We start from the raw sequence: 21744 nt of genomic DNA, 5'->3' as shown, positions 1-21744 counted from the left end.
AGAGGCTGTCCTAGAAGAGCGCTAGAGCCTTACAATCCAGAGATTGTCCTTGTAGAGCACTAGAGCCTTAAAACTCCAGAGACTGTCGTTGTAGAGCACTAGAGCCGTATAATCCAGAGACTGTCCTTGTAGAGCGCTAGAGCCTTATAATCCGGAGTCTGTGGTTGTAGAGCGCTAGAGCCTTATAATCTGGAGACTGTGGTTGTAGAGTGCTAGAGCCTTATAATCCGGTGACTGTCCTTGTAGACTGCTAGAGCCTTATAATCCGGAGACTGTGGTTGTAGAGTGCTATAGCCTTATAATCCGGAGACTGTCTTTGTAGAGCGTTAGAGCCTTATAATATGCAGACTGTCCTTGTAGAGCGCTAGAGCCTTACAATCCGGAGACTGTGGTTGTAGAGCGCTAGAGTCTTATAATCCGGAGACTGCCGTTGTAGAGCGCTAGAGCCTTATAATATGCAGACTGTGGCTGTAGTGCGCTAGAGCCTTATAATATGCAGACTGTGGCTGTAGTGCGCTAGAGCCTTATAATCTGGAGAGTTTGGTTGTAGAGCGCTAGAGCCTTATAACCCGGAGACTGTGGTTGTAGACTGCTAAAGCCTTATAATCCAGAGACTGTCCTTGTAGAGCGCTAGAGCCTTTTATCTGGAGACTGTCTTTGTAGAATGTTAGAGCTTTATAATCCAGAGACTGTCCTTGTAGAGCCTTATAATCCGGAGACTGTGGTTGTAGAGCGCTAGAGCCTTATAATCCGGAGACTGTCCTTGTAGAGCGCTAGAGCCTTACAATCCGGAGACTGTCCTTGTAGAGCGCTAGAGCCTTATAATCTGGAGACTGTCTTTGTAGAGCGCTAGAGCCTTATAATCCGGAGACTGTCCTTGTAGAGCGCTAGAGCCTTATAATCCGGAGACTGTGGTTGTAGAGCGCTAGAGCCTTATAATCCGGAGACTGTGGTTGTAGAGCGCTAGAGCCTTATAATCTGGAGACTGTCCTTGTAGACTGCTAGAGCCTTATAATCTGGAGACTGTCTTTGTAGAGTGTTAGAGCCTTATAATCTGGAGACTGTCCTTGTAGAGCGCTAGAGCCTTACAATCCGGAGACTGTCCTTGTAGAGCGCTAGAGCCTTATAATCCAGAGACTGTGGTTGTAGAGCGCTAGAGCCTTACAATCCGGAGACTGTCCTTGTAGAGTGTTAGAGCCTTATAATCCAGAGACTGTCCTTGTAGAGTGCTAGAGCCTTATAATCCGGACGGAGCAGGCAGACATGGGCAGGAGGGCGCTAGAGCCTTATAATCCGGAGACTGTGGTTGTAGAGCGCTAGAGCCTTATAATCCGGAGACTGTCTTTGTAGAGTGTTAGAGCCTTATAATCTGGAGACTGTCCTTGTAGAGCGCTTCCATTCCCCATTACTCATCCTAAACCTCCCCTGTTCCCTTAGGGCTCCTCTCTGTGGCTTGTATGGTAGTCCAGTAATAGCCCCCACTGTGCCATCTCTTACTATATGGCGCCCCCTAGTGGTTGGGTGCTGTTATTGGTGGGATTGTAGTGAGACCAGTCAGACCCTATTAGCGCCATCTTCTGGCTGGATAATATGCTGTCTGGGCTTTACCTATATAACCCTGAAATTGGAGATGGCGGTGATACCCCTGGAGCAGCCCCTCGCCCGCTGTCTCAGTGGTGGATACTAGGAGGAGGGGACATTGTCTTATGTACTGAGACTGTCATGTCTTTTCTTCCAGGATCCATGTCTCAGCCGTCCTCACATCCTTCACTCACATCTGAGGAGATGTCTCGAGGTTTAGCTGTGGAAAAGTTTGACATGGTGAAAAAGTGGGGGATCAACACGTACAAAGTAAGAGAGCGCTCAAGTGCACCCCAAGTCCCTCTGCCCGCTCTCCTGCCCATGTCTGCCTGCTCCGTCACCCTCCTGCCCATCTCTTCCTGCTCTGCCCGCTCTCCTGCCCATGTCTGCCTGCTCTGTCGCCCTCCTTCCCATGTCTGCCTGCTCTGTCGCCCTCCTGCCCATCTCTGCCTGCTCCGTTGCCCTCCTGCCCATCTCTGCCTGCTTCGTCACCCTCCTGCCCATCTCTGCTTGCTCCGTCACCCTCCTGCCCATGTCTGCCTGCTCTGTCGCCCTCCTGCCCATGTCTGCCTGCTCTGTCGCCCTCCTTCCCATGTCTGCCTGCTCTGTCGCCCTCCTTCCCATCTCTGCCTGCTCTGTTGCCCTCCTTCCCATCTCTGTCTGCTCTGTCGCCCTCCTTCCCATGTCTGCCTGCTCTGTCGCCCTCCTTCCCATCTCTGCCTGCTCTGTCGCCCTCCTTCCCATCTCTGCCTGCTCTGTCGCCCTCCTTCCCATCTCTGCCTGCTCTGTCGCCCTCCTTCCCATCTCTGTCTGCTCTGTCGCCCTCCTTCCCATCTCTGCCTGCTCTGTCGCCCTCCTTCCCATGTCTGCCTGCTCTGTCGCCCTCCTTCCCATCTCTGCCTGCTCTGTCGCCCTCCTTCCCATCTCTGCCTGCTCTGTTGCCCTCCTTCCCATCTCTGCCTGCTCTGTCGCCCTCCTTCCCATCTCTGCCTGCTCTGTCGCCCTCCTTCCCATCTCTGCCTGCTCTGTCGCCCTCCTTCCCATCTCTGTCTGCTCTGTCGCCCTCCTTCCCATGTCTGCCTGCTCTGTCGCCCTCCTTCCCATCTCTGCCTGCTCTGTCGCCCTCCTTCCCATCTCTGCCTGCTCTGTCGCCCTCCTTCCCATCTCTTCCTGCTCTGTCGCCCTCCTTCCCACGTCTGCCTGCTCTGTCGCCCTCCTTCCCATCTCTGCCTGCTCTGTCGCCCTCCTTCCCATGTCTGCCTGCTCTGTCGCCCTCCTTCCCATGTCTGCCTGCTCTGTCGCCCTCCTGCCCATCTCTGCCTGCTCTGTCGCCCTCCTTCCCATCTCTGCCTGCTCTGTCGCCCTCCTTCCCATCTCTGCCTGCTCTGTCGCCCTCCTTCCCATCTCTTCCTGCTCTGTCGCCCTCCTTCCCACGTCTGCCTGCTCTGTCGCCCTCCTTCCCATCTCTGCCTGCTCTGTCGCCCTCCTTCCCATGTCTGCCTGCTCTGTCGCCCTCCTTCCCATGTCTGCCTGCTCTGTCGCCCTCCTGCCCATGTCTGCCTGCTCTGTCGCCCTCCTTCCCATCTCTGCCTGCTCTGTCGCCCTCCTTCCCATGTCTGCCTGCTCTGTCGCCCTCCTGCCCATGTCTGCCTGCTCTGTCGCCCTCCTGCCCATGTCTGCCTGCTCTGTCGCCCTCCTGCCCATCTCTGCCTGCTCTGTCGCCCTCCTTCCCATCTCTGCCTGCTCTGTCGCCCTCCTTCCCATCTCTGCCTGCTCTGTCGCCCTCTTGCCCATGTCTGCCTGCTCTGTCGCCCTCCTGCCCATCTCTGCCTGCTCTGTCGCCCTCTTGCCCATGTCTGCCTGCTCCGTCACCCTCTTGCCCATCTCTGCCTGCTCTGTCGCCCTCCTTCCCACGTCTGCCTGCTCTGTCGCCCTCCTTCCCATCTCTGCCTGCTCTGTCGCCCTCCTTCCCACGTCTGCCTGCTCTGTCGCCCTCCTTCCCATATCTGCCTGCTCTGTCGCCCTCCTTCCCATGTCTGCCTGCTCTGTCGCCCTCCTTCCCATCTCTGCCTGCTCTGTCGCCCTCCTTCCCATATCTGCCTGCTCTGTCGCCCTCCTTCCCATGTCTGCCTGCTCTGTCGCCCTCCTTCCCATCTCTGCCTGCTCTGTCGCCCTCCTTCCCATGTCTGCCTGCTCTGTCGCCCTCCTTCCCATCTCTGCCTGCTCTGTCGCCCTCCTGCCCATCTCTGCCTGCTCTGTCGCCCTCCTGCCCATCTCTGCCTGCTCCGTCGCCCTCCTGCCCATCTCTGCCTGCTCCGTCACCCTCTTGCCCATGTCTGCCTGCTCTGTCGCCCTCCTGCCCATGTCTGCCTGCTCCGTCACCCTCTTGCCCATCTCTGTCTGCTCTGTCGCCCTCCTGCCCATCTCTGCCTGCTCTGTCGCCCTCCTTCCCATGTCTGCCTGCTCTGTCGCCCTCCTTCCCATCTCTGCCTGCTCTGTCGCCCTCCTGCCCATCTCTGCCTGCTCTGTCGCCCTCCTGCCCATGTCTGCCTGCTCTGTCGCCCTCCTTCCCATCTCTGCCTGCTCTGTCGCCCTCCTGCCCATGTCTGCCTGCTCTGTCGCCCTCCTTCCCATCTCTGCCTGCTCTGTCGCCCTCCTTCCCATGTCTGCCTGCTCTGTCGCCCTCCTGCCCATGTCTGCCTGCTCTGTCGCCCTCCTTCCCATCTCTGCCTGCTCTGTCGCCCTCCTGCCCATCTCTGCCTGCTCTGTCGCCCTCCTGCCCATGTCTGCCTGCTCTGTCGCCCTCCTTCCCATCTCTGCCTGCTCTGTCACCCTCTTGTCCATCTCTGCCTACCCTGTTGCCCTCTTATCTGTCTCTACTCACTCTGTCACCTCCTGCCCATCTCTGCCCACTGAGCCACCATCCTCCCCGCCTCTGCTTACTCTTTCCGGACGTCTCTGCCCTCTCTGCCACTCTTCTGCCCGCCTCTGCTTACTCAGCCACTTTCCAGACGTCTCTGCCCACTTTGCTGTCCTCTTCCTCACCTCTGCCCCTTCTGCCGCCCTGGTGGTCGCTCCGCTGTCCTTCTCCCCCCCCCCCCCCTGTCCCCTCCCTCATGCTGTGTATTGTCCCATCTCTGCCACCGTACAGGTCGTAGCTGTCACTGACCTCGTTCTCTTCCCTGCAGTGCACAAAACAGTTAATCTCCGAACGTTTTGGCCGGGGGTCTCGCACGGTAGATTTGGAGTTGGAGACCCAAATTGAGCTTCTCAGAGACACTAAGCGGAAGTATGAGGGGGTCCTGCAGCTGGCCCGAGCCCTGACCGCACATTTCTACAACCTGGTGCAGACACAGAGGGCCCTGGGTGACGCCTTCTCCGACCTGAGCCAGAAATCGCCGGAGTTACAGGTACAATAAAGCGGATCCCAACTCATCATCATTTATGTCCACGCCCTACCATAGTTATACACACCCCCTCCAGATCACCAGGAATTTATCTCCTGTTCTGCCATACCCTGTACACCCCCTCCAGAGCACCAGGAATATCCCTCCTCCTCCACATACCTGTACACCCCCTCCTCCACATACCTGTACACCCCCTCCTCCACATACCTGTACACCCCCTCCTCCACATACCTGTACACGCCCCCTCCAGAGCACCAGGAATATCCCTCCTCCTCCACATACCTGTACACCCCCTCCTCCACATACCTGTACACGCCCCCTCCAGAGCACCAGCGATACCCCCCCTCCTCCACATACCTGTACACGCCCCCTCCAGAGCACCAGGGATATATCCCCCCTCCTCCTCCACATACCTGTACACGCCCCCTCCAGAGCACCAGGGATATCCCCCTCCTCCTCCACATACCTGTACACGCCCCCTCCAGAGCACCAGGGATATCCCCCCCCTCCTCCTCCACATACCTGTACACGCCCCCTCCAGAGCACCAGCGATACCCCCCCTCCTCCACATACCTGTACACCCCCTCCTCCACATACCTGTACACTCCCCCTCCAGAGCACCAGGAATATCCCTCCTCCTCCACATACCTGTACACGCCCCCTCCAGAGCACCAGCGATACCCCCCCTCCTCCACATACCTATACACTCCCCCTCCAGAGCACCAGGGATATCCCCCTCCTCCTCCACATACCTATACACTCCCCCTCCAGAGCACCAGGGATATCCCCCTCCTCCTCCACATACCTGTACACGCCCCCTCCAGAGCACCAGGGATATCCCCCTCCTCCTCCACATACCTGTACACGCCCCCTCCAGAGCACCAGGGATATCCCCCCCCCTCCTCCTCCGCCATACCTGTACACGCCCCCTCCAGAGCACCAGCGATATCCCCCCTCCTCCTCCACATACCTGTACACCCCCTCCTCCACATACCTGTACACGCCCCCTCCAGAGCACCAGCGATACCCCCCCTCCTCCACATACCTATACACTCCCCCTCCAGAGCACCAGGGATATCCCCCTCCTCCTCCACATACCTGTACACGCCCCCTCCAGAGCACCAGGGATATCCCCCTCCTCCTCCACATACCTGTACACGCCCCCTCCAGAGCACCAGGGATATCCCCCCCCCTCCTCCTCCGCCATACCTGTACATGCCCCCTCCAGAGCACCAGCGATATCCCCCCCTCCTCCTCCACATACCTGTACACCCCCTCCTCCACATACCTGTACACGCCCCCTCCAGAGCACCAGGGATATCCCCCCCCCCTCCTCCTCCGCCATACCTGTACACGCCCCCTCCAGAGCACCAGCGATATCCCCCCTCCTCCACATACCTATACACTCCCCCTCCAGAGCACCAGGAATATCCCCCCTCCTCCTCCACATACCTGTACACCCCCTCCTCCACATACCTGTACACGCCCCCTCCAGAGCACCAGCGATACCCCCCCTCCTCCACATACCTATACACTCCCCCTCCAGAGCACCAGGGATATCCCCCTCCTCCTCCACATACCTGTACACGCCCCCTCCAGAGCACCAGCGATATCCCCCCTCCTCCACATACCTATACACTCCCCCTCCAGAGCACCAGGAATATCCCTCCTCCTCTGCCATACCTGTACACCCCCTCCTCCAGAGCACCAGGGATATACCCCCCGCCCTCCTCCACATACCTGTACACGCCCCCTGCAGAGCACCAGGAATTTATCTCCTGTTCCACCATACCCTGTACAAACCCTCCAGAGCACCAGGGATATACCCCCTCCTCCTCCACATACCTATACACTCCCCCTCCAGAGCACCAGGGATATCCCCCCTCCTCCTCCACATACCTATACACTCCCCCTCCAGAGCACCAGGGATATATCCCCCCTCCTCCTCCACATACCTGTACACCCCCTCCTCCAGAGCACCTGGGATATCCCCCTCCTCCTCCACATACCTGTACACTCCCCCTCCAGAGCACCAGGGATATCCCCCCTCCTCCACATACCTATACACTCCCCCTCCAGAGCACCAGGAATATCCCCCCTCCTCCTCCACATACCTGTACACTCCGCCTCCTCCAGAGCACCAGGGATATCCCCCCCTCCTCCACATACCTGTACACCCCCTCCTCCAGAGCACCAGGGATAGACCCCCTCCTCCTCCACATACCTGTACACCCCTCCTCCAGAGCACCTATGATATCCCCCCCTCCTCCACATACCTGTACACCCCCTCCTCCAGAGCACCAGGGATATCCCCCCTCCTCCTCTACCATACCTGTACACCCCCTCCTCCAGAGCACCAGGGATATCCCCCCTCCTCCTCTACCATACCTGTACACCCCCTCCTCCAGAGCACCTGGGATATCCCCCCCCTCCTCTACCATACCTGTACACCCCCTCCTCCAGAGCACCTGGGATATCCCCCCCTCCTCCACATACCTGTACACGCCCCCTCCAGAGCACCAGGGATATCCCCCTCCTCCTCTACCATACCTGTACACCCCCTCCTCCAGAGCACCAGGGATATCCCCCTTCCTCCTCTACCATACCTGTACACCCCCTCCTCCAGAGCACCAGCGATACCCCCCCTCCTCCACATACCTATACACTCCCCCTCCAGAGCACCAGGGATATCCCCCTCCTCCTCCACATACCTGTACACGCCCCCTCCAGAGCACCAGCGATATCCCCCCTCCTCCACATACCTATACACTCCCCCTCCAGAGCACCAGGAATATCCCTCCTCCTCCGCCATACCTGTACACCCCCTCCTCCAGAGCACCAGGGATATACCCCCCCCCCTCCTCCACATACCTGTACACGCCCCCTGCAGAGCACCAGGAATTTATCTCCTGTTCCACCATACCCTGTACAAACCCTCCAGAGCACCAGGGATATACCCCCTCCTCCTCCACATACCTATACACTCCCCCTCCAGAGCACCAGGGATATATCCCCCCTCCTCCTCCACATACCTGTACACTCCCCCTCCAGAGCACCAGGGATATCCCCCCCTCCTCCTCCACATACCTGTACACCCCCTCCTCCAGACCACCAGCGATATCCTCCCTCCTCCACATACCTGTACACGCCCCCTCCAGAGCACCAGGGATATCCCCCTCCTCCTCCACATACCTGTACACGCCCCCTCCAGAGCACCAGCGATATCCCCCCTCCTCCTCCACATACCTGTACACTCCCCCTCCAGAGCACCAGGGATATCCCCCTCCTCCTCCACATACCTGTACACGCCCCCTCCAGAGCACCAGCGATATCCCCCCCCTCCTCCACATACCTATACACTCCCCCTCCAGAGCACCAGGAATATCCCTCCTCCTCCGCCATACCTGTACACCCCCTCCTCCAGAGCACCAGGGATATACCCCCCCCCCCCTCCTCCACATACCTGTACACGCCCCCTGCAGAGCACCAGGAATTTATCTCCTGTTCCACCATACCCTGTACAAACCCTCCAGAGCACCAGGGATATACCCCCTCCTCCTCCACATACCTATACACTCCCCCTCCAGAGCACCAGGGATATCCCCCCTCCTCCTCCACATACCTATACACTCCCCCTCCAGAGCACCAGGGATATATCCCCCCTCCTCCTCCACATACCTGTACACTCCCCCTCCAGAGCACCAGGGATATCCCCCCTCCTCCACATACCTATACACTCCCCCTCCAGAGCACCAGGAATATCCCCCCTCCTCCTCCACATACCTGTACACTCCGCCTCCTTCAGAGCACCAGGGATATCCCCCCCTCCTCCACATACCTGTACACCCCCTCCTCCAGCGCACCAGGGATATCCCCCCTCCTCCTCCACATACCTGTACACCCCTCCTCCAGAGCACCTATGATATCCCCCCCTCCTCCACATACCTGTACACCCCCTCCTCCAGAGCACCAGGGATATCCCCCCTCCTCCTCTACCATACCTGTACACCCCCTCCTCCAGAGCACCAGGGATATCCCCCCCTCCTCCTCTACCATACCTGTACACCCCCTCCTCCAGAGCACCTGGGATATCCCCCCCTCCTCCACATACCTGTACACGCCCCCTCCAGAGCACCAGGGATATCCCCCCTCCTCCTCTACCATACCTGTACACCCCCTCCTCCAGAGCACCAGGGATATCCCCCTTCCTCCTCTACCATACCTGTACACCCCCTCCTCCAGAGCACCTGGGATATCCCCCCCTCCTCCACATACCTGTACACGCCCCCTCCAGAGCACCAGGGATATCCCCCCTCCTCCTCTACCATACCTGTACACCCCCTCCTCCAGAGCACCAGGGATATCCCCCCTCCTCCTCCACATACCTATACACTCCCCTTCCAGAGCACCAGGGATATATCCCCCCTCCTCCTCCACATACCTGTACACTCCCCCTCCAGAGCACCAGGGATATCCCCCTCCTCCTCCACATACCTGTACACTCCGCCTCCTCCAGAGCACCAGGGATATCCCCCCCTCCTCCACATACCTGTACACCCCCTCCTCCAGAGCACCAGGGATATCCCCCCTCCTCCACATACCTGTACACCCCCTCTTCCAGAGCACCTATGATATCCCCCCTCCTCCACATACCTGTACACCCCCTCCTCCAGAGCACCAGGGATATACCCCCTCCTCCTCTACCATACCTGTACACCCCCTCCTCCAGAGCACCTGGGATATCCCCCCCCCCTCCTCTACCATACCTGTACACCCCCTCCTCCAGAGCACCAGGGATATCCCCCCCTCCTCCACATACCTGTACACGCCCCCTCCAGAGCACCAGGGATATCCCCCCTCCTCCTCTACCATACCTGTACACCCCCTCCTCCAGAGCACCAGGGATATATCCCCCCTCCTCCTCTACCATACCTGTACACCCCCTCCTCCAGAGCACCTGGGATATCCCCCACCTCCTCTACCATACCTGTACACCCCCTCCTCCAGAGCACCTGGGATATCCCCCCTCCTCCACATACCTGTACACGCCCCCTCCAGAGCACCAGGGATATCCCCCCTCCTCCTCTACCATACCTGTACACCCCCTCCTCCAGGGCACCAGGGATATCCCCCCCTCCTCCACATACCTGTACACCCCCTCCTCCAGAGCACCAGGGATATATCCCCCCTCCTCCTCCACATACCTGTACACCCCCTCCTCCAGAGCACCAGGGATATATCCCCTCCTCCAGAGCACCAGGGATATCCCCCCCTCCTCCACATACCTGTACACCCCCCTCCTCCAGAGCACCTATGATATCCCCCCCTCCTCCACATACCTGTACACCCCCTCCTCCAGAGCACCAGGGATATATCCCCTCTCCTCCTCCACATACCTGTACACCCCCTCCTCCAGAGCACCAGGGATATCCCCCCTCCTCCTCCACATACCTGTACACCCCCTCCTCCAGAGCACCAGGGATATCCCCCCTCCTCCTCCACATACCTGTACACCCCCTCCTCCAGAGCACCAGGGATATATCCCCCCTCCTCCTCCACATACCTGTACACCCCCTCCTCCAGAGCACCAGGGATATCCCCCCTCCTCCACATACCTGTACACCCCCTCCTCCAGAGCACCAGGGATATATCCCCCCTCCTCCACATACCTGTACACCTCCTCCTCCAGAGCACCAGGGATATCTCCCCCTCCTCCTCCACATACCTGTACACCCCCTCCTCCAGAGAACCTATGATATCCCCCCTCCTCCACATACCTGTACACCCCCTCCTCCAGAGCACCAGGGATATCCCCCCCCTCCTCCACATACCTGTACACCCCCCCTCCAGAGCACCAGGGATATCCCCCCTCCTCCACATACCTGTACACCCCCTCCTCCAGAGCACCTGGGATATCCCCCCCATTCTCCACATACCTGTACACCCCCTACTCCAGACCACCAGGGATATCCCCCCCTCCTCCACACACCTGTACACCCCCTCCTCCAGAGCACCTATGATATCCCCCCCTCCTCCACATACCTGTACACCCCCTCCTCCAGAGCACCAGGGATATCCCCTCCTCCTCCACATACCTGTACACCCCCTCCTCCAGAGCACCAGGGATATCCCCCCCCTCCTCCACTATACCTGTACACCCCCTCCTCCAGAGCACCAGGGATATATCCCCCCTCCTCCACATACCTGTACACCTCCTCCTCCAGAGCACCAGGGATATCTCCCCCTCCTCCTCCACATACCTGTACACCCCCTCCTCCAGAGCACCTATGATATCCCCCCTCCTCCACATACCTGTACACCCCCTCCTCCAGAGCACCAGGGATATCCCCCTCCTCCACATACCTGTACACCCCCCCTCCAGAGCACCAGGGATATCCCCCCCTCCTCCACATACCTGTACACCCCCTCCTCCAGAGCACCAGGGATATCCCCCCTCCTCCACATACCTGTACACCTCCTCCTCCAGAGCACCAGGGATATCCCCCCTCCTCCACATACCTGTACACCCCCTCCTCCAGAGCACCAGGGATATCCCCCCTCCTCCACATACCTGTACACCCCCTCCTCCAGAGCACTAGGGATATCCCCCCTCCTCCACTATACCTGTACACCCCCTCCTCCAGAGCACCAGGGATATCCCCCCCTCCTCCACATACCTGTACACCCCCTCCTCCAGAGCACCAGGGATATCCCCCCTCCTCCACATACCTATACACTCCCCCTCCAGAGCACCAGGAATATCCCTCCTCCTCCTCCACATACCTGTACACCCCCTCCTCCAGAGCACCAGGGATATCCCCCCCCTCCTCCACTATACCTGTACACCCCCTCCTCCAGACCACCAGGGATATCCCCCCTCCTCCACACACCTGTACACCCCCTCCTCCAGAGCACCTATGATATCCCCCCTCCTCCACATACCTGTACACCCCCTCCTCCAGAGCACCAGGGATATATCCCCCCTCCTCCACTATACCTGTACACCCCCTCCTCCAGAGCACCAGGGATATCCCCCCCTCCTCCACATACCTGTACACCCCCTCCTCCAGACCACCAGGGATATCCCCCCCCCTCCTCCACTATACCTGTACACCCCCTCCTCCAGAGCACCAGGGATATCTCCCCCTCCTCCTCCACATACCTGTACACCCCCTCCTCCAGACCACCAGGGATATCCCCCCTCCTCCACACACCTGTACACCCCCTCCTCCAGAGCACCAGGGATATCCCCCCTCCTCTACCATACCTGTACACCCCCTCCTCCAGAGCACTAGGGATATCCCCCCTCCTCCACATACCTGTACACCCCCTCCTCCAGAGCACCAGGGATATCCCCCCTCCTCTACCATACCTGTACACCCCCTCTTCCAGACCACCAGGGATATCCCCCCTCCTCCACACACCTGTACACCCCCTCCTCCAGAGCACCAGGGATATCCCCCCTCCTCTACCATACCTGTACACCCCCTCCTCCAGAGCACCAGGGATATATCCCCCCTCCTCCACACACCTGTACACCCCCTCCTCCAGAGCACCAGGGATATCCCCCCTCCTCTACCATACCTGTACACCCCCTCTTCCAGAGCACCAGGGATATCCCCCCTCCTCCACACACCTGTACACCCCCTCCTCCAGAGCAACAGGGATATCCCCCCCTCCTCCTCCACATACCTGTACACCCCCTCCTCCAGAGCACTAGGGATATCCCCCCTCCTCCACTATACCTGTACACCCCCTCCTCCAGAGCACCAGGGATATCCCCCCTCCTCCTCCACTATACCTGTACACCCCCTCCTCCAGAGCACCAGGGATATCCCCCCTCCTCCACACACCTGTACACCCCCTCCTCCAGAGCACCAGGGATATCCCCCCTCCTCCACACACCTGTACACCCCCTCCTCCAGAGCACCAGGGATATCCCCCCTCCTCCACATACCTGTACACCTCCTCCTCCAGAGCACCAGGGATATCCCCCCTCCTCCACATACCTGTACACCCCCTCCTCCAGAGCACCAGGGATATCCCCCCTCCTCCACATACCTGTACACCCCCTCCTCCAGAGCACTAGGGATATCCCCCCTCCTCCACTATACCTGTACACCCCCTCCTCCAGAGCACCAGGGATATCCCCCCCTCCTCCACATACCTGTACACCCCCTCCTCCAGAGCACCAGGGATATCCCCCCTCCTCCACATACCTATACACTCCCCCTCCAGAGCACCAGGAATATCCCTCCTCCTCCTCCACATACCTGTACACCCCCTCCTCCAGAGCACCAGGGATATCCCCCCCCTCCTCCACTATACCTGTACACCCCCTCCTCCAGACCACCAGGGATATCCCCCCTCCTCCACACACCTGTACACCCCCTCCTCCAGAGCACCTATGATATCCCCCCCTCCTCCACATACCTGTACACCCCCTCCTCCAGAGCACCAGGGATATATCCCCCCTCCTCCACTATACCTGTACACCCCCTCCTCCAGAGCACCAGGGATATCCCCCCCTCCTCCACATACCTGTACACCCCCTCCTCCAGACCACCAGGGATATCCCCCCCCCTCCTCCACTATACCTGTACACCCCCTCCTCCAGAGCACCAGGGATATCTCCCCCTCCTCCTCCACATACCTGTACACCCCCTCCTCCAGACCACCAGGGATATCCCCCCTCCTCCACACACCTGTACACCCCCTCCTCCAGAGCACCAGGGATATCCCCCCTCCTCTACCATACCTGTACACCCCCTCCTCCAGAGCACTAGGGATATCCCCCCTCCTCCACATACCTGTACACCCCCTCCTCCAGAGCACCAGGGATATCCCCCCTCCTCTACCATACCTGTACACCCCCTCTTCCAGACCACCAGGGATATCCCCCCTCCTCCACACACCTGTACACCCCCTCCTCCAGAGCACCAGGGATATCCCCCCTCCTCTACCATACCTGTACACCCCCTCCTCCAGAGCACCAGGGATATATCCCCCCTCCTCCACACACCTGTACACCCCCTCCTCCAGAGCACCAGGGATATCCCCCCTCCTCTACCATACCTGTACACCCCCTCTTCCAGAGCACCAGGGATATCCCCCCTCCTCCACACACCTGTACACCCCCTCCTCCAGAGCAACAGGGATATCCCCCCCTCCTCCTCCACATACCTGTACACCCCCTCCTCCAGAGCACTAGGGATATCCCCCCTCCTCCACTATACCTGTACACCCCCTCCTCCAGAGCACCAGGGATATCCCCCCTCCTCCTCCACTATACCTGTACACCCCCTCCTCCAGAGCACCAGGGATATCCCCCCTCCTCCACACACCTGTACACCCCCTCCTCCAGAGCACCAGGGATATCCCCCCTCCTCCACACACCTGTACACCCCCTCCTCCAGACCACCAGGGATATCTCGCCCTCGGAGCCCCTTCACTAAGCTGTAGATACTTCCATGCCGGTATTCACATTGTGACTCTCATTAGGAGGAGTTTGGCTACAACGCTGAGACCCAGAAGCTTCTTTGTAAGAACGGGGAGACCCTTCTGGGGGCCGTGAATTTCTTTGTGTCCAGTATCAACACCCTGATTAACAAGACCATGGAGGACACGCTAATGACGGTGAAGCAGTACGAGACGGCGAGGTAACGCTGCGCGCCCATCTGCTGCCATCTAACCCGGTGAGCCCTGGAGGCTTCAGGAGACTGATTTGCCGTGCTGACTTGCAGGTTGGAGTATGACGCTTACCGGGCGGACTTGGAGGAGCTGAGTCTGGGACCCCGTGATGCCGCCACGCTCTGTCGTATCGAGGTCGCACAGCAAAACTTTCAGGCCCATCGCGCCAAGTATGAGAAATTGCGAGGAGATGTGACCATCAAACTGCGCTTCCTGCAGGAAAACAAGGTAAAGCCGCAGGGATGACGGCGGGCGCAGTACTGTATGGCGGTGACTCCAGCAGGGTTCTTGGTACCCCTGGTGTGACATCGCAGAGAGAGCGGGTGATATACACTGTATATTGTGTAGTCACTATAAAAATATTACCGCCATCTCCAGTCACTATAAAAAATATTACCGCCATCTCCAGTCACTATACTGACATTACCGCCATCTCCGGTCACTATACTGATATTACTGCCATCTCCGGTCACTATACTGACATTACCGCCATCTCCGGTCACTATACTGACATTACCGCCATCTCCAGTCACTATACTGATATTACCGCCATCTCCGGTCACTATACTAACATTACCGCCATCTCCGGTCACTATACTGACATTACCGCCATCTCCGGTCACTATACTGACATTACCGCCATCTCCGGTCACTATACTGATATTACCGCCATCTCCGGTCACTATACTGACATTACCGCCATCTCCAGTCACTATACTGATATTACCGCCATCTCCGGTCACTATACTAACATTACCGCCATCTCCGGTCACTATACTGACATTACCGCCATCTCCGGTCACTATACTGACATTACCGCCATCTCTGATCACTATACTGATATTACCGCCATCTCCGGTCACTATACTGATATTACCGCCATCTCCGGTCACTATACTGACATTACCGCCATCTCCGGTCACTATACTGATATTACTGCCATCTCCGGTCACTATACTGACATTACCGCCATCTCCGGTCACTATACTGACATTACCGCTATCTCTAATCACTATACTGATATTACCGCCATCTCCGGTCACTATACTGATATTACCGCCATCTCCGGTCACTATACTGACATTACCGCCATCTCCGGTCACTATACTGACATTACCGCCATCTCCGGTCACTATACTGACATTACCGCCATCTCCGGTCACTATACTGACATTACCGCCATCTCCGGTCACTATACTGACATTACCGCCATCTCCGGTCACTATACTGACATTACGCCATCTCCGGTCACTATACTGACATTACCGCCATCTCCGGTCATTATACTGATCTTACCGCCATCTCCGGTCACTATACTGACATTACCGCCATCTCCGGTCATTATACTGATATTACCGCCATCTCTGGTCACTATACTGACATTACCGCCATCTCCGGTCACTATACTGACATTACCGCTATCTCTGATCACTATACTGACATTACCGCCATCTCCGGTCACTATACTGACATTACCGCCATCTCCGGTCATTATACTGATATTACCGCCATCTCCGGTCACTATACTGACATTACCGCCATCTCCGGTCACTATACTGACATTACCGCCATCTCTGATCACTATACTGATATTACCGCCATCTCCGGTCACTATACTGACATTACCGCTATCTCTAATCACTATACTGATATTACCGCCATCTCCGGTCACTATACTGACATTACCGCCATCTCCGGTCATTATACTGATATTACCGCCATCTCCGGTCACTATACTGACATTACCGCCATCTCCGGTCACTATACTGACATTACCGCTATCTCTAATCACTATACTGATATTACCACCATCTCCGGTCACTATACTGATATTACCGCCATCTCCGGTCACTATACTGATATTACCGCTATCTCCGATCACTATACTGATATTACCGCCATCTCCGGTCACTATACTGACATTACCGCCATCTCCGGTCACTATACTGACATTACCGCCATCTCCGGTCACTATACTGACATTACCGCCATCTCCGGTCACTATACTGACATTACCGCCATCTCCGGTCACTATACTGATATTACCGCTATCTCTAATCACTATACTGATATTACCGCCATCTCCGGTCACTATACTGACATTACCGCCATCTCCGGTCACTATACTGACATTACCGCCATCTCCGGTCACTATACTGACATTACCGCCATCTCCGGTCACTATACTGACATTACCGCCATCTCCGGTCACTATACTGACATTACGCCATCTCCGGTCACTATACTGACATTACCGCCATCTCCGGTCACTATACTGACATTACCGCCATCTCCGGTCATTATACTGATATTACCGCCATCTCTGGTCACTATACTGACATTACCGCCATCTCCGGTCACTATACTGACATTACCGCTATCTCCGATCACTATACTGATATTACCGCCATCTCCGGTCACTATACTGACATTACCGCCATCTCCGGTCACTATACTGACATTACCGCCATCTCCGGTCATTATACTGATATTACCGCCATCTCCGGTCACTATACTGACATTACCGCTATCTCTAATCACTATACTGATATTACCGCCATCTCCGGTCACTATACTGACATTACCGCCATCTCCGGTCATTATACTGATATTACCGCCATCTCCGGTCACTATACTGACATTACCGCCATCTCCGGTCACTATACTGACATTACCGCCATCTCTAATCACTATACTGATATTACCGCCATCTCCGGTCACTATACTGACATTACCGCCATCTCCGGTCACTATACTGACATTACCGCCATCTCCGGTCACTATACTGATATTATCGCCATCTCCGGTCACTATACTGACATTACCGCCATCTCCGGTCACTATACTGACATTACCGCTATCTCTAATCACTATACTGATATTACCGCCATCTCCGGTCACTATACTGATATTACCGCCATCTCCGGTCACTATACTGATATTATCGCCATCTCCGGTCACTATACTGACATTACCGCCATCTCCGGTCACTATACTGACATTACCGCTATCTCTAATCACTATACTGATATTACCGCCATCTCCGGTCACTATACTGATATTACCGCCATCTCCGGTCACTATACTGATATTACCGCCATCTCCAGTCACTATACTGACATTACCGCCATCTCCGGTCACTATACTGATATTACCGCCATCTCCAGTCACTATACTGATATTACCGCCATCTCCGGTCACTATACTGACATTACCGCCATCTCTAATCACTATACTGATATTACCGCCATCTCCGGTCACTATACTGATATTACCGCCATCTCCGGTCACTATACTGACATTACCGCCATCTCTGATCACTATACTGACATTACCGCTATCTCTAATCACTATACTGACATTACCGCCATCTCCGGTCACTATACTGACATTACGCCATCTCCGGTCATTATACTGATATTACCGCCATCTCTGGTCACTATACTGACATTACCGCCATCTCCGGTCACTATACTGACATTACCGCTATCTCTAATCACTATACTGACATTACCGCCATCTCCGGTCACTATACTGACATTACCGCCATCTCCGGTCACTATACTGACATTACCGCCATCTCCGGTCACTATACTGATATTATCGCCATCTCCGGTCACTATACTGACATTACCGCCATCTCCGGTCACATCGGAACATCCAGTGTGATGTTCCGATCCTCTACGTCTCCTGTGATTGGCTGTCAGGCTGACTCCTTGGCTCCGTCTTGCTGTGTCTTGCAGGTGAAGGTCATGCACAAGCAGCTTCTCCTTTTCCATAACGCCATCTCCTCGTACTTCGCCGGGAATCAGCAGCAGTTGGAGGCTTCACTGCAGCAATTCAACATCAAGCTGAGCAGCGCAGCCAGCGACAAACCCTCATGGCTGGAGGAGCAGTGACCGCGCCGCGCCGCTCTCTGTGTTTGTGATTGCGCGTGTACTGTAGATGTAAGTGTTGTGTGCATGAAGGTCTGTGTGTGTAACATTACCGTGTGTGGAGTGAGCGAGCGTCCATGGGGCGGTAGATTGTCTCCCATTACATGTGTCTACAGGTTGGTGTGTTTGAGCGGAGACTCAGTGTCCTGCAGAATGGGAGTAGTCACCAGGTGAGGTCTCCACGCCAGGCTCGGGAGGTGCGGTATAGCCGACTTCTTCTAACCCTTCCATATCTACTTGTCCTACACAAGGTCTTACTCTCTGGTCGCAGACAGCAGCGTTCCTTCTGGAGATCTTCTTAGTCTCATGATGTTATAGATCATATCAAGTTCTTATCCTGCCGAGTTGTCTTCTCCGCTCCACAGACCTTGTTCCTCTCCACTCCAGTTATCCACAAATTTCATCAAGTACAGATGTTTATTCTCAATCCTCTGCTCTTCAGGTCTTCTCCACAGTACGCTCCACCCTTCTACACATGTCCTCTCCTCTGCTCTTCAGGTCTTCTCCATAGTACACTCCACCCTTCTACACATGTCCTCTCCACTGCTCTTCAGGTCTTCTCCATAGTACACTCCACCCTTCTACACATGTCCTCTCCACTGCTCTTCAGGTCTTCTCCATAGTACACTCCACCCTTCTACACATGTCCTCTCCACGGCTCTTCAGGTCTTCTCCACAGTACACTCCACCCTTCTACACATGTCCTCTCCACTGCTCTTCAGGTCTTCTCCATAGTACACTCCACCCTTCTACACATGTCCTCTCCACTGCTCTTCAGGTCTTCTCCATAGTACACTCCACCCTTCTACACATGTCCTCTCCACTGCTCTTCAGGTCTTCTCCACAGTACGCTCCACCCTTCTACACATGTCCTCTCCACGGCTCTTCAGGTCTTCTCCACAGTACGCTCCACCCTTCTACACATGTCCTCTCCACTGCTCTTCAGGTCTTCTCCACAGTACGCTCCACCCTTCTACACATGTCCTCTCCACTGCTCTTCAGGTCTTCTCCATAGTACGCTCCACCCTTCTACACATGTCCTCTCCACGGCTCTTCAGGTCTTCTCCACAGTACGCTCCACCCTTCTACACATGTCCTCTCCACGGCTCTTCAGGTCTTCTCCACAGTACGCTCCACCCTTCTACACATGTCCTCTCCACTGCTCTTCAGGTCTTCTCCATAGTACGCTCCACCCTTCTACACATGTCCTCTCCACGGCTCTTCAGGTCTTCTCCACAGTACGCTCCACCCTTCTACACATGTCCTCTCCACTGCTCTTCAGGTCTTCTCCACAGTACACTCCACCCTTCTACACATGTCCTCTCCACTGCTCTTCAGGTCTTCTCCATAGTACACTCCACCCTTCTACACATGTCCTCTCCACGGCTCTTCAGGTCTTCTCCACAGTACGCTCCACCCTTCTACACATGTCCTCTCCACTGCTCTTCAGGTCTTCTCCATAGTACACTCCACCCTTCTACACATGTCCTCTCCACTGCTCTTCAGGTCTTCTCCATAGTACACTCCACCCTTCTACACATGTCCTCTCCACTGCTCTTCAGGTCTTCTCCACAGTACACTCCACCCTTCTACACATGTCCTCTCCACTGCTCTTCAGGTCTTCTCCACAATACGCTCCACCCTTCTACACATGTCCTCTCCACTGCTCTTCAGGTCTTCTCCATAGTACGCTCCACCCTTCTACACATGTCCTCTCCTCTGCTCTTCAGGTCTTCTCCACAGTACGCTCCACCCTTCTACACATGTCCTCTCCACTGCTCTTCAGGTCTTCTCCACAGTACACTCCACCCTTCTATACATGTCCTCTCCACTGCTCTTCAGGTCTTCTCCATAGTACACTCCACCCTTCTACACATGTCCTCTCCACTGCTCTTCAGGTCTTCTCCACAGTAGGCACCACGCTTCTACACATGTCCTCTCCACTGCTCTTCAGGTCTTCTCCACAGTAGGCACCACGCTTCTACACATGTCCTCTCCACTGCTCTTCAGGTCTTCTCCACAGTAGGCACCACGCTTCTACACATGTTCGCTCCTCTGCTCTTCAGGTCTTCTCCACAGTAGGCACCACGCTTCTACACATGTCCTCTCCACTGCTCTTCAGGTCTTCTCCACAGTACACTCCACCCTTCTACACATGTCCTCTCCTCTGTTCTTGAGGTCTTTTCCATAATACACTCCATCCTTCTATACATGTTCTCCCTTCACGTCCAGATACAAATGTCTACCCCACAATTTTCAGGTCTTCTCCACTCTGTTCTGCAGACCTCATTTTCACTACACTAGAGTATTCTTTATGTCTCTTCTACAGTCCACAGACCTACAACCACCATCCACTCGTTGCTTGAGTGTTCTTCAGATTGCATTGTCTGTACACCTTGTTTTTCTTTCAAGTCTATCGTACACTTCCATGTTTCTATAGACGTCCACTCTATACTCTGTTTCTATAGACATTCCTGTACACTCCCATGTTTCTATAGATGTCCACCATGCTTTCCATGTTTCTATAGATGTCCACCATGCTTTCCATGTTTCTATAGATGTCCACCATGCTTTCCATGTTTCTATAGATGTCCACCATGCTTTCCATGTTTCTATAGATGTCCACCATGCTTTCCATGTTTCTATAGATGTCCACCATGCTTTCCATGTTTCTATAGATGTCCACCATGCTTTCCATGTTTCTATAGATGTCCACCATGCTTTCCATGTTTCTATAGATGTCCACTATGCTTTCCATGTTTCTATAGATGTCCACCATGCTTTCCATGTTTCTATAGATGTCCACCATGCTCTCCATGTTTCTATAGATGTCCACCATGCTCTCCCATGTTTCTATAGATGTCCACCATGCTTTCCATGTTTCTATAGATGTCCACCATGCTTTCCATGTTTCTATAGATGTCCACCATGCTTTCCATGTTTCTATAGATGTCCCCCATGCTTTCCATGTTTCTATAATGTCCACCATGCTCTCCCATGTTTCTATAGATGTCCACCATGCTTTCCATGTTTCTATAGATGTCCACCATGCTCTCCCATGTTTCTATAGATGTCCACCATGCTTTCCATGTTTCTATAGATGTCCACCATGCTTTCCATGTTTCTGTAGA

The 21744-nt window shown here is 55.6% G+C and overlaps 1 protein-coding gene across 3 annotated transcripts in view; it reads left to right on the top strand.

The window, feature by feature from the left end:
• ARFIP2 (ARF interacting protein 2) overlaps window positions 1–20436 on the top strand; it is a 65347-nt gene extending 44911 nt beyond the window's left edge. For all 3 annotated transcript variants that reach the window (XM_075261147.1, XM_075261146.1, XM_075261145.1), the window contains 5 exons: window positions 1739–1851; window positions 4770–4991; window positions 14490–14647; window positions 14732–14906; window positions 18422–20436. In XM_075261147.1, coding sequence (XP_075117248.1) covers window positions 1739–1851; window positions 4770–4991; window positions 14490–14647; window positions 14732–14906; window positions 18422–18577 — 824 coding nt within the window. In that variant the 3' untranslated portion in view covers window positions 18578–20436. The remainder of the gene's footprint in view (window positions 1–1738; window positions 1852–4769; window positions 4992–14489; window positions 14648–14731; window positions 14907–18421) is intronic.
• Window positions 20437–21744: the final 1308 nt, after the last annotated feature.

Source organism: Leptodactylus fuscus (genome assembly GCF_031893055.1).
Source record: "Leptodactylus fuscus isolate aLepFus1 chromosome 2 unlocalized genomic scaffold, aLepFus1.hap2 SUPER_2_unloc_1, whole genome shotgun sequence".
Lineage (NCBI taxonomy): Eukaryota > Metazoa > Chordata > Amphibia > Anura > Leptodactylidae > Leptodactylus > Leptodactylus fuscus.
Note: the sequence above shows the minus strand (reverse complement) of the source record. Positions and strands in the feature narration are given on the sequence as shown.